The sequence below is a fragment of the Paralichthys olivaceus genome, chromosome 5 (assembly GCF_024713975.1).
Source record: "Paralichthys olivaceus isolate ysfri-2021 chromosome 5, ASM2471397v2, whole genome shotgun sequence".
Classification (NCBI taxonomy): domain Eukaryota; kingdom Metazoa; phylum Chordata; class Actinopteri; order Pleuronectiformes; family Paralichthyidae; genus Paralichthys; species Paralichthys olivaceus.
Genome location: NC_091097.1, coordinates 11,181,668 through 11,192,676, shown reverse-complemented (window position 1 = coordinate 11,192,676; position 11,009 = coordinate 11,181,668). Strand labels below are relative to the sequence as shown.

The 11,009-nt window shown below is 43.5% G+C and overlaps 2 protein-coding genes across 2 annotated transcripts; one reads left to right on the top strand and one right to left on the bottom strand.

Annotated features, from left to right (window-relative positions):
• Positions 1-420: 420 nt before the first annotated feature.
• Positions 421-2,059, bottom strand: LOC109634105 (coiled-coil-helix-coiled-coil-helix domain-containing protein 5). Its single transcript, XM_020094395.2, has 4 exons — positions 1,920-2,059; positions 1,581-1,721; positions 1,339-1,490; positions 421-788 (listed from the first exon to the last, which is right to left on the bottom strand). Coding segments are annotated over exons 1-4 (324 nt in total). The 5' UTR covers positions 1,922-2,059; the 3' UTR covers positions 421-759.
• A 279-nt stretch (positions 2,060-2,338) lies between these two features.
• On the top strand, positions 2,339-10,924 carry atp13a1 (ATPase 13A1). The gene is made up of 25 exons (XM_020094359.2): positions 2,339-2,853; positions 3,561-3,650; positions 4,077-4,340; positions 4,451-4,606; positions 4,716-4,785; positions 4,881-4,987; positions 5,112-5,241; positions 5,318-5,373; positions 5,509-5,635; positions 5,774-5,911; positions 6,036-6,156; positions 6,290-6,447; positions 6,713-6,888; positions 6,977-7,087; positions 7,179-7,304; positions 7,384-7,492; positions 7,634-7,827; positions 8,228-8,324; positions 8,415-8,599; positions 8,798-8,912; positions 9,005-9,201; positions 9,324-9,466; positions 9,588-9,699; positions 9,788-9,931; positions 10,029-10,924. Exons 1-25 carry the CDS (start codon positions 2,527-2,529, stop codon positions 10,137-10,139), a joined length of 3,564 nt encoding a protein of 1,187 aa, XP_019949918.1. The 5' UTR covers positions 2,339-2,526; the 3' UTR covers positions 10,140-10,924.
• The last annotated feature ends 85 nt before the right edge of the window (positions 10,925-11,009 follow it).

Sequence of the window (11,009 nt, the reverse complement as noted above, 5' to 3'; positions counted from 1 at the left end):
CGTGTGCTTGCCTTGTTTGTCCTTAATATGATAAATGGAGGTGCGGTGATCGCTTGCTCATCTGATATGAACCAAGGTAATTCATTACGCTCGAAAAGAATGAACGCCACCTCCCTCCTCTACCCCCTTCAGTGCTTTAATAATTGAACCAGAAAAGGTCTGTTCTGCTTAGTGGTCACAGGGCTCTTAACTCAACATCCTCCCTCTGTCTCTCTCAGTAGTCCTGCTGATTAGAGCTGGACGGCCTCCTCCTCCTTTCTCTTTCTTCCCAGACTCCCTGTTTCTCAGTCATTGAGTAGCCAGGAGACTTTGTGGGGGAGTGAAACATTCCAGTTTAATATTTGACTTTGACTCAGACCTGGGGAGGGTGAGAAGGACAGACATAAGCAACAGGAAACAATGGAGGATGACCACACCAGATGAGAACTCCAAGTCTGATTTTTAATGAAATTGGTCAAAAAATCCGGTTCAAACCAGACGTCCTCACTTACACACAAGTATAAATGTTATTATCACATTAACATTCACATGATAAAGGGACACAGCACTTAAATATTCTCCCATACCCATCTATAAGTCACAGTGCTTTAGCGATCCTCTATTTGTTATTGTTGAGGACAATGCACACAGAGGAAAACAGATGTCCAAACTGTCACTGCACATACAGTTGCTGGACCTGTGGACGTGTGAGGCCACACCTTCTGTGTTGCTGTGGTGACAGGTGTGATCTGAAGGTGAACGAATGCTGGCGTCTCAGTGCTATGATGGCTGAGCTGGAGGATTTGAAGCTGGGAAAAGACAATTAATTTATTAATATGTTAGCTATAAAGGCAATATCACCAAAACATGATACAGTATACGAAACAAATGTGTTCTTGCATCTAAATTCTAACAATGTCCAGGACACCACTACATGTGTGACATATTCCACCATTCAGTGTACCAATGTTTTCATCAGCATTTTGGTTTGTTTGACTATTAGTTAGAAGGATTACGCAAAAAATATGGAATGGATTTCCACGAAACTTCCACGAAGAACCTGTTAAATGTTGGTGAACATCCAGATCAGTGGCTGATTCAGGAATTTCTTTTCACTTTCTTGAACAGTGCGAGATAATAAACCAGGCATGTTCAGAGGACTGATATTTCTGAGTGTAAAATTTGGTGCGTATTCAAATAAAAAATCTGGATCTACTGAACTAAAATGTGGTTTCATGGGGGGACTGTTGGACCTTGTTGTCTGGTCTGCACTCTACTTCAGGCTTAATTGTCTTATGTTAATCAACCCTTCCTATGTGACCTTGAGTTATGCATGGCCAATCCCAGCAAGATCCTTACCCACTCCACTGAGATCCACCGTCTCTGCACAGCCCAGAAAGCGAGCCACGTGTGCTGAGCAGGAGGTAGGTTGGTTCTGGTTTTCTCTCAGGCAGCGCTCGAATTCCACAAACTGCTGAGAACAGTCTTGTCTGATCTTCTGGATCACCGGGCTATCAAAACAAAACACAGGGGTTCGTTTTAGATGTGATGTTTGTTTGAATGATGTAACAGTCACATAGGTGGGATTTTTGATGCCTTACTGGGATGATGTGCACTGTGCGACCTTCATCTTCAGCTCATGACAGCTTTGCTGCCATGTTGATGGGTTGGAGGCCACACATGACCCATATTCCTCCATTTCCTTGTGGCAATACTTTGCCGTGATTTCCATAGCAGCCTGCCTGAGAGTTTACAGATGAATATAAATCAGTAATTGATCATGCAGCCGTAGATAATTGACCTGATAAACCTGCTGTAACAAGCACAAGTATTCATGTGGAGGGTGAGGTCTGATTCACGTATAACTAACAGACTGTATCTTCATATCTAGAGAGACAGTGGGACACGACACATGCATTAATGATGAGGAAGATTCTTACATGTTGATCTCGTCTCAAACGAGGAGTCTGATCAATGAAGGTTACAGCGCAACATTCAGTCAATGGTCACAGGAACAGTTCGAGCATGTGGAGCCATGATCGGTGCGGTGAATCCACCGTACACACCCGTTACGATCTGATTGGACAGAAATACAACATTGTGACACGGGTCATTTATACGATTGGTTCACATTTGTGTCAATCTCGCGGTCTGGCCACTCCCCGGCTATGACGTCGAATTTATTAGGCGATCTACTTGATGCAAAATTAAATAGTTCAACATCAAACGAGGACATTTTGTCAGAGTTGTCTCGTTTGTCATCAGTTGAAAGAAGTTTAATCAAAACGACGCACTTTAACGATGGGGGAAGACAATAGTAGCCTTTTCCGGTTTGGCCATTACGTGACGTTGCGTGATTACGTATGCGGAAGCCACGGATCGGAGAACGAGCAATTGAGGAAAACTGGCGCCGGAGGCTGGACCGAGCACCGCTACGTGTAAATATTGTATTTTTACCGGTTACGGCACGACGGAGAAGCGGTGGAGGAGAGAGGGGCCCGGAGGAGAGAGCAACGTTGCGTGAACGACGCCGAGAAAGAGGCGAGTATGGCCGCAGACGGGATCCGGAGACCGGGTGAGCTGCAAATGGCCCCTTATGTGAACCAGCAGCAGCATGACAGCGGCACCGGCGACGAGCTGGTGAGCTCGGTGACGCTGTACCGGCGGAGGCCCCGGCTGCTGCACGGCACCATCCTCCCGTTCCTGGCCGTCCTCTACCCGGGCTGGCTGTACGTGTGGTTGGGGGTGTACGGGGCTTCAGAGTATCCGGAGGCAGGCCTCCTGGCGCTGGCAGCCATCGGGATCGCGCACGTCCTCACTGCTCTCTCCGGTTATTGGTCGGTGCACGCGCACTGTTTGCTCACTTGCTCCAAGGTAAACATCATCAGTAACAGCAATTCAGACATGTGTTTATTCCCCTGTCTCCTTTGCATTGAGATGAAAAGTCAGGTGGAATCAATGACTTGCTCAAAGACTGTCATTTTCCCTTCCACTTCCCTGCGACCTGTTCATACCGTCCATTGTTTTGTGATGGTGTATTATTATTTATTATGTATCCTTTCTCTCTGCCAAGCAGGCTGTAACTGTGTGACTTTAACCCCTTACTTCTCCCAAGTCAGTTTCATTTTTCAGCTTGCATTCCAGAGTATTTCATCCAAACCTTACTTGCAGCATTGGAGTTGCACTGCCAGTGTATGAGGGAAAATTGTGTTTTATGACACAATATTAAAGACATTAATAGAATATAGTTATGGCTGACATGTTGTTCAGTGTTTTTTGCAATGAGTAGTTGTGCAGTGAGCTCTTTATCCCTCATTGTACAACATTTGTATCTATAATATAACATTTTATTTAAATAGCACTTTTCTAAAAGTGCTTCACAGCAATAAACTAGAATGGCATGCAGTAGAGCACATACCTCCACCAAGGCACAACAGTCCCCTTACACTCAATCAAGCTGCACCAAATATCATAGTGATCACGCAGCTATATGTCAGGGCATTTCTCATTTGAGAGGGACAAAGCTCCACTTGACTGTACCAAAAATAACACTGGGTGTGAATTGTCACCTGTTCATACAGGAACCAGGTCCAAACAAGGCTACGCTAGCAAAGGTCATACCCACCCCCAACAATGGCTCTGCTGAGCTTGTGGCACTACAGAGGGACCAGGTTAGTTCATATAGTTTCTCTCAGGATGCTCCAAGTTCTCGTAATCTGGAACATGTCCGAGATGTCATATTCTATGTCTGTCTCTCGATCTGACCAGTTGTTTGCAATCAATTTCCGCTTCTTCACTCCTGTCTTGAGATTGGTTTGAAATGGCTTCAGTGTTTAAAAACGATAAAACTCATAATTTTCTGTTAACATATGTGATTATTTTTGTCCAATTATCTTGATGCATTCCTCTAAAAGTACTTATATTTGTCACCTTGCAGTGAAAGTGGTTAGTTTCAAGTTATTACTGTGTAATAATGTGATTAGTCCAAAGTATAAAGGCTAAAAAAGAAGGATTTTCCAATCTGTGAATCTACAAACATATCTTTCTTGAATGAATAATGTAATAATTTTGTTTCTATTTGTTGTGCTGACCAACAGGATGAGAACGGAGATGGGACCCTATCTTTTGAGTTTCAAAAGATCCGCTACATGTTTGACCACAAAGAGAAGAAATGTTTCCTTCCTATAGCATTTCCCATCTGCCAACCAATGGGCCACTTTCAGTCTTGCCGTGGTTACCAGGAGGAGACTGAACTCAGAGCTGCAGAAAAGCGCTACGGCACCAATCGTGCTGAGATGGTAGTACCAGACTTCCTGGAGCTCTTCAGAGAGAGGGCCACAGCTCCTTTTTTTGTTTTCCAGGTATGTGTAAAAGTTTCTCTATATAATAATATAATTTTCTTGGTAACAATTGTAAACCTGGTAATAGTGTCTGTATCCATGTAAAGTTATCTATCTCTGTCCCCCATCAGGTGTTCTGTGTGGGGCTGTGGTGTCTGGACGAGTACTGGTATTACAGTGTTTTCACACTGTTCATGCTGGTTGCGTTCGAGGCCTCCCTTGTCCAGCAGCAAATGAGAAATATGTCTGAGATCCGCCGCATGGGAAACAAGCCCTACATGATCCAGGTAGGCTTGATCAAATTTGAAGTTATAAACAAACATGGTATCTTGCAAAACTCTCCATTCACAATGTACAGTCATTTCAACAATTCCAATTTTATGTTTTTTGTGCCAGGTATATCGCAACAGGAAGTGGAGACCTATTTCAAGTGACGAGCTTGTCCCCGGTGACATTGTCTCTATAGGTATGTTTTCTGTCTGTGTTTTTAATCTCATCATATGCATTAGATTTACACTGTTAGTGTGTGTTTTATATATACATGTACTCTCTCCTGTATAGGACGATCACCCCAGGACAACTTGGTACCTTGTGATGTGCTGCTACTCAGGGGTCGCTGCATTGTGGATGAGGCCATGCTGACTGGAGAGTCTGTGCCCCAGATGAAGGTTGGTAGCAAACTAATAAATGCATTATAACACTATCCAGAGATGACTTTGGTGGAGTGTTGGCTAAATTACATGTGTTTTTTGTGGGGCATCGTAATAACTGCTGAAAACTTGGGGTGTGCAGGAGCCAGTAGAGGACTTAGACCCAGAGCGAGTCCTGGACCTGCAGACAGACTCTCGACTTCACATCATTTCCGGTGGGACAAAAGTGGTCCAACATAGCCCTCCTTTAAAGGCTAGTGCTGGACTCAAACGTAAGTGCTAATTCCTGTTGCCTAACTTTATCATCAGAACAAGGTGCAGACTCTTAAACCATTTCTTTATGTGCAGCTGTAGACAATGGCTGTGTGGCTTATGTATTGAGAACAGGATTCTACACCTCTCAGGTAAGAAAGCTGATTAGTATATCAATATCACTACATCCCCTTTTTCTTTTCATGCATTTTTAATTCCAGTTATGAAAACAATGTGTTGCATGAGCTGAGAAAATGTACTGACTGTATGTGCAAACTTTCCTCCAGGGTAAACTATTACGAACTATCCTCTTTGGTGTGAAGAGAGTGACGGCAAACAACCTGGAGACCTTCATCTTCATCCTCTTCCTACTTGTGTTTGCCATTGCTGCAGCTGTGTATGTGTGGGTAGAAGGTAAGGGGTGCATAGAATACATTTTCAGATTAAATTGAACACAGATATTATCACAGTTTCAGTGATAGCTGATAGGTGGTGGCGAGTGCTTAAGTAATCCTGAAATACTATCTTTACACTTTGTATTGTCACCCCCAGGGACCAAAGATGTCAGCAGGAATCGCTACAAGCTGTTTCTGGAATGCACGCTTATCCTCACCTCCGTGGTTCCACCAGAGCTCCCTATAGAGCTTTCCCTGGCAGTGAACACATCTCTTATCGCTTTGGCTAAACTTTGTAAGCCTATTTCTGCTCCTGTCGTGTGTGTGTGTGTGTGTTACAATATATACACAGAGACCTGGACTAAACAGGATAAAATGAAAAGCTTTCATTTCGGTTTTCTTTTTCTTCTCCTGTCTAGATGTATTCTGTACAGAGCCATTCAGGATACCATTTGCAGGGAAAGTAGAGGTTTGCTGTTTTGACAAAACAGGAACACTGACCAGTGACAGTCTGGTGGTACGAGGAGTGGCAGGCCTCAGGTACACTCAGCCTGCTATTAAAATACATCATTCATACAGCACAAACACAACGCATACTCTACTATGGTTTAAGTTGGTTAACACACTACTCTGTCTCGAGGATATTTGAGTGATGTTTGTGTTTATGACACAGGGAAGGAAAGGAGGTGATGCCTGTATCTGAGATCCCAGTTGAGACTCATCGGGTGGTGGCCACCTGTCACTCACTGGTCACTCTGGATGATGGACAGCTGGTTGGAGATCCACTAGAGAAGGCCATGCTGACCGCTGCTGACTGGATCCTCACTAAAGGTACAGGGATAAGAGCTCCACATGCCTCCCTGGTTGCACCACATCTGTAGTTTTCTTTTGGTATCATTTAATCATTCAACCTAAGAGTAATTATGTTGTTGAAATGCCGGGAAACCTTTGGATTCTAGCCGTAGCTGTTCTGCTGTAAATGAAGTGTTGATGGTTTCACTTTTAAATGTGACATCATGATACATACGGGTATGTTTTACTCTCAATGGCGTCATGCTTAAATGTGTTTCTCGTTGACTCTCGTCTCTTTGACCAGATGAAAAGGTGTTCCCACGAGGCATCAAAACCCAGGGACTAAAGATCCACCAGCGTTTCCACTTTGCCAGCGCTCTGAAGAGGATGTCCGTTCTGGCCTCCTATGAGAAAATGGGCTCCACTGAACTCTCTTACATCTCAGCTGTCAAAGGAGCTCCAGAGACACTCAGACGAATGGTACTTACACTGTCCTTAATACATGCTTTGCTGTTTTCTATCATTTTCAACGGGATATGCTGGTGTTCTAATGTGGCTGTGTTTGCAGTTTTCAGTCTGTCCAGCGAGTTATGACAAAGTCCACAGGGAAATGTCCCAGGAAGGAGCCAGAGTGCTGGCCCTGGGTTATAAAGAGATGGGACACCTCAGTCATCAGCAGGTTCTTGTTTGACGTTTCTCATAACTATCAGATATTGTGTGATGTCTCTGAGTAGATTTTGAAGTGAGCTTGATATTTCTGGGTTTCATAGGTCCGGGAGATGAGTCGCGATGCACTGGAGTGTGACCTGCATTTTGTGGGGTTCATGGTTGTTTCCTGTCCCCTCAAGAGTGACAGCAAGGCAGTAATCAGAGAGATCCAGGAAGCATCGCATCATGTAAACAAGCTGAAAACACACAATTGTGCACCAGTTCATAAACGGCATGGTTTTAAGATCGATCTCCCTCTGCTTCCAGGTTGTTATGATCACAGGCGACAACCCTCTAACGGCATGCCACGTAGCGAGAGAGCTTCACTTCATTGAGAAAGAACACACACTTATATTGCAGCCAAGCGTCGATCAGAGTAAGACCAGTCATCATAGAATTATATGTATTGCTCAAGTAAACCAGTCGAGAACAGAAATAAATGTTGTAGTTAATACACACAGATTATTTTCAATTGGTATTTCTAAAGAAGAGCATCTGATGTTAATTTGTTTTTCAGGTGAATGGCAGTGGGAATCCATTGATGGCAGCGTGCGTGTACCAGTGCCCCCTCCCTCAGTTTCCTCATTTGTGCATCAGTTTGACTTGTGTGTAACAGGGGAGGGGCTGGCCAAACTGAGCAGTGACCCTCCGTTACTCAACGCCCTCTTGCCTCACATACAAGTGTTTGCTCGTGTCAGTCCAAAACAGAAAGTAAGTCCAAGAAGAACAGCTGTATATTCATCAAAACCAGTAGTAGTGAATTATTTTTTTCTTTTCACGCCAACTCTATAGCAGAGCCAACCATTAGAGAGAGACGCTGTATTTCTGGGTCATATTTAGTGTGTAATGATGAGTTTTTTTCCTGCAGCCATCGATAACTAGCTGAACATATTCAACTCTATGTTGAAATTTGTAAACCACAGCTGTTATTGAGTTGACTAAACATCCCCTGCCGACTTTTTCAAACATCAATAGCTGGCGTCAGGCTGTTGGCGATTTTGTTTGTTGAAGCATTATGGGAAATCTAGAGAATCATTTTTTTTGAGTATAATAAATGTACCAATGTGTCCAAGGGTTAATTTTAAGGATGTTTTTGTCTGTTGTGTTACAGGAATTTGTGATCACCAGTCTTAAGGGGCTGGGTTACGTAACACTGATGTGCGGTGATGGAACGAATGATGTCGGCGCTCTCAAACACGCCCACATAGGTAAGGTTTATCAACTGCAGGGACTCCCAGCCTTTGTGCAAACGTATGATTCAAACAGTAAGCACTGACGATTACTTTGTGTTTCTTCAGGTGTTGCTCTGTTGGCCAACGCCCCAGAGCGCATGCCAGAAAAAAAGAAACGGGGGAGAGAGAAGGAGGCACCCGCAGCAGAATCCAGACCTCTACCACCCGTCAGTTCAGTTGGCAAACTGAGCTCCAGGGCAGCAAGGCAGAGGGTGATGGCTCAGAGAGAAGAACAGCTTGCTGCACAAAAGGTGTGTCATCAGAAAGGACCTCCACCCTGATTCTTGAGGAAATAGTTTACTTGTAACTTCCTCTTTTTACTCTCCTCTCCACTTATTTTACCAAGATTGAGGAAACTGTGTATTAATAGCTCAAAACAGAGTATACATGTTTATGTTGACCAATAGAGTTGAAGTGTACTGGTCTAAAGGTCATTTATACTTTAACAGGAGAGGATCAGTCAAGTCTTACGGGAACTTGAAGAGGATCAGATACAGGTAGTGAAGCTCGGCGATGCCTCCATCGCTGCCCCATTCACCTCCAAGCTCTCGTCCATACAGTGCAGTAAGTGAGGCTGGATTTTTCAGCTTTCAGCTCTTGATTAAACAATTAGGTCACTCAACATGTGAACCATGTATCTTTTTCTTTGTCCACAGTCTGCCATGTCATAAAGCAAGGCCGTTGCACCCTAGTGACAACGCTCCAAATGTTTAAAATCCTTGCTCTCAATGCCCTGGTGCTGGCCTACAGCCAGTCCGTACTCTACCTCGAGGGGGTCAAATTCAGTGACTTTCAGGCGACCCTGCAGGGCCTTCTGTTGGCCGGATGCTTCCTGTTCATCTCTAGATCAAAGGTGAGAATTTGTTTAAGAAACTACAGGTTCTGCATGTTTCTGGTTAATTGTTCTCCTTGAAGATTTTTACGTCTAACTTTCTACTGTTTTTCATATCTTTTGTTTTTCTCCTGTGTACACAGCCACTCAAAACGTTGTCTCGAGAGCGGCCCTTACCAAACATCTTCAATCTTTACACGGTGTTGACTGTGCTGTTGCAGTTTGCTGTTCACTTCTGTAGTCTGGTGTACCTTTACAAAGAGGCACAAAGCAGAAGTCCACCCAGGTAAATCACTGTAACACAGAAAGAAAGAAAATGGGGGAGTAATGGAAATTCTGAGTTTAATATTTCAAATGCTAAATTGTTACATTATAATAACTATTATCTTGTCAATGTAATCTTGCAGAGAGGAGCAGTTTGCAGATCTATACAAAGAATTTGAACCCAGTCTAATCAACAGCACCGTGTATATAATGTCCATGGCCATGCAGATGGCCACCTTTGCCATTAACTACAAGGTACTTCACCTTAGTCCCATTAGTATTTGTTATCTCTGCATTCATTATGGTATAATAGATTCACAGCATTTCTTGTTTGGTTTGACAGGGTCACCCCTTCATGGAGTCTCTCAGCGAGAATCGACCACTTCTATGGAGCATCGCTCTGTCAGGATTAGCAATTGTGGGACTTCTCTCTGGTTCATCGCCAGAATTCAATGAACAATTTGCTCTTGTAGATATTCCAGCTGACGTAAGCGGACATCATCTCACTGTGTGTTTTGTTCTTATATACTTGTAGTCATTAAGTACCCCATGATGTAATCTGCCTGCTCTTTACTTTCTTGCAGTTCAAAATGATCATTGCCCAGGTTCTGGTGGTGGACTTTGCTGCCGCCCTGCTGGTGGACCGTGTCCTGCAGTTCCTGCTGGGCAACGGAACTCTCAGGCTGCCTTCTTGAACTTGTGCCAACAGCGACTGCTGCCCTTACCAACCAAACTGTAAAGGGAGAGAGGACTTTGGATAAAGACAACAAGTGAAGCTGTTATGACAAAGCAGTCGAGACAGACATGGCGAGCAGTACTGTACACTCCACTCCTTCCCTCGTCCTACTCTACCTTTCCTCAACCATCTGTGTTTCTGTATTGTCTCTCTTTAGATTCTCTATATGAATTCTTTATAACTCTTTATCTTTTTCTACAATTCTTTATTCCTCTCTTCATCTGTCCCTCCCCACTGCTACAAGGCCATGAAGACAGCAGTATTGAGTGGAGTGCGAGACTGTGTGCCAGCCAGAGTGAAAACACGGGCACACAAATGGGCATTCTCTAAGAGAATTGCAGAAGTGTTTTTGATTTTTTGATTCCTCTCCTTGATTTTGTAAAAAGTGAAAAACATCTCTAACAGACTTATAAAGACTTACAGATACAAATTATGACTGTCAAGTGTTTTATCAAATGCAACTACTGGTGTGTCTGCACATTGAGAGGATGAGGATGTCCAGCTGATTAATGAACTATTCTGGTCCCAGAAATGGGTAAGTAAGTATATGAAGACAGTGAAGCTGTAGACATTCCCCCAATGAAACATGGGACATATGACACAGACCAGAACAAAACGTGTCAAATTCATGTTAAATTAACACAAATGGTTTTAACTACCAAAAAACCATGAGAGCTCAGGTGATCAAAAACTGTTTGCTGTTTATCTTTGATATGAATTTACATAAACTAATTGTAGAACACATTGCCTGTCTGGAAAATTCATTAAAAAAATCCACACATCTCACCTTTTCACCATGTTACTTAGGTAACACAGGAATTTGTCTAAT

What these genes read in the sequence shown, in the direction of transcription:
- LOC109634105 (XM_020094395.2), bottom strand. An exon ending in GCACAGTGCACATCATCCCA is followed by an intron (nt 1,491 to 1,580) that starts GTAAGGCATCAA and finishes TTGTTTTGATAG; the next exon opens with CCCGGTGATCCAGAAGATCA. An exon ending in GGTGGATCTCAGTGGAGTGG is followed by an intron (nt 789 to 1,338) that starts GTAAGGATCTTG and finishes GTCTTTTCCCAG; the next exon opens with CTTCAAATCCTCCAGCTCAG.
- atp13a1 (XM_020094359.2), top strand. Translation starts at nt 2,527, where the DNA reads ATGGCCGCAGACGGGATCCGGAGACCGGGTGAGCTGCAAATGGCCCCT. An exon ending in TGTGTATGTGTGGGTAGAAG is followed by an intron (nt 5,636 to 5,773) that starts GTAAGGGGTGCA and finishes TGTCACCCCCAG; the next exon opens with GGACCAAAGATGTCAGCAGG. An exon ending in CCTTTGCCATTAACTACAAG is followed by an intron (nt 9,700 to 9,787) that starts GTACTTCACCTT and finishes TTGGTTTGACAG; the next exon opens with GGTCACCCCTTCATGGAGTC.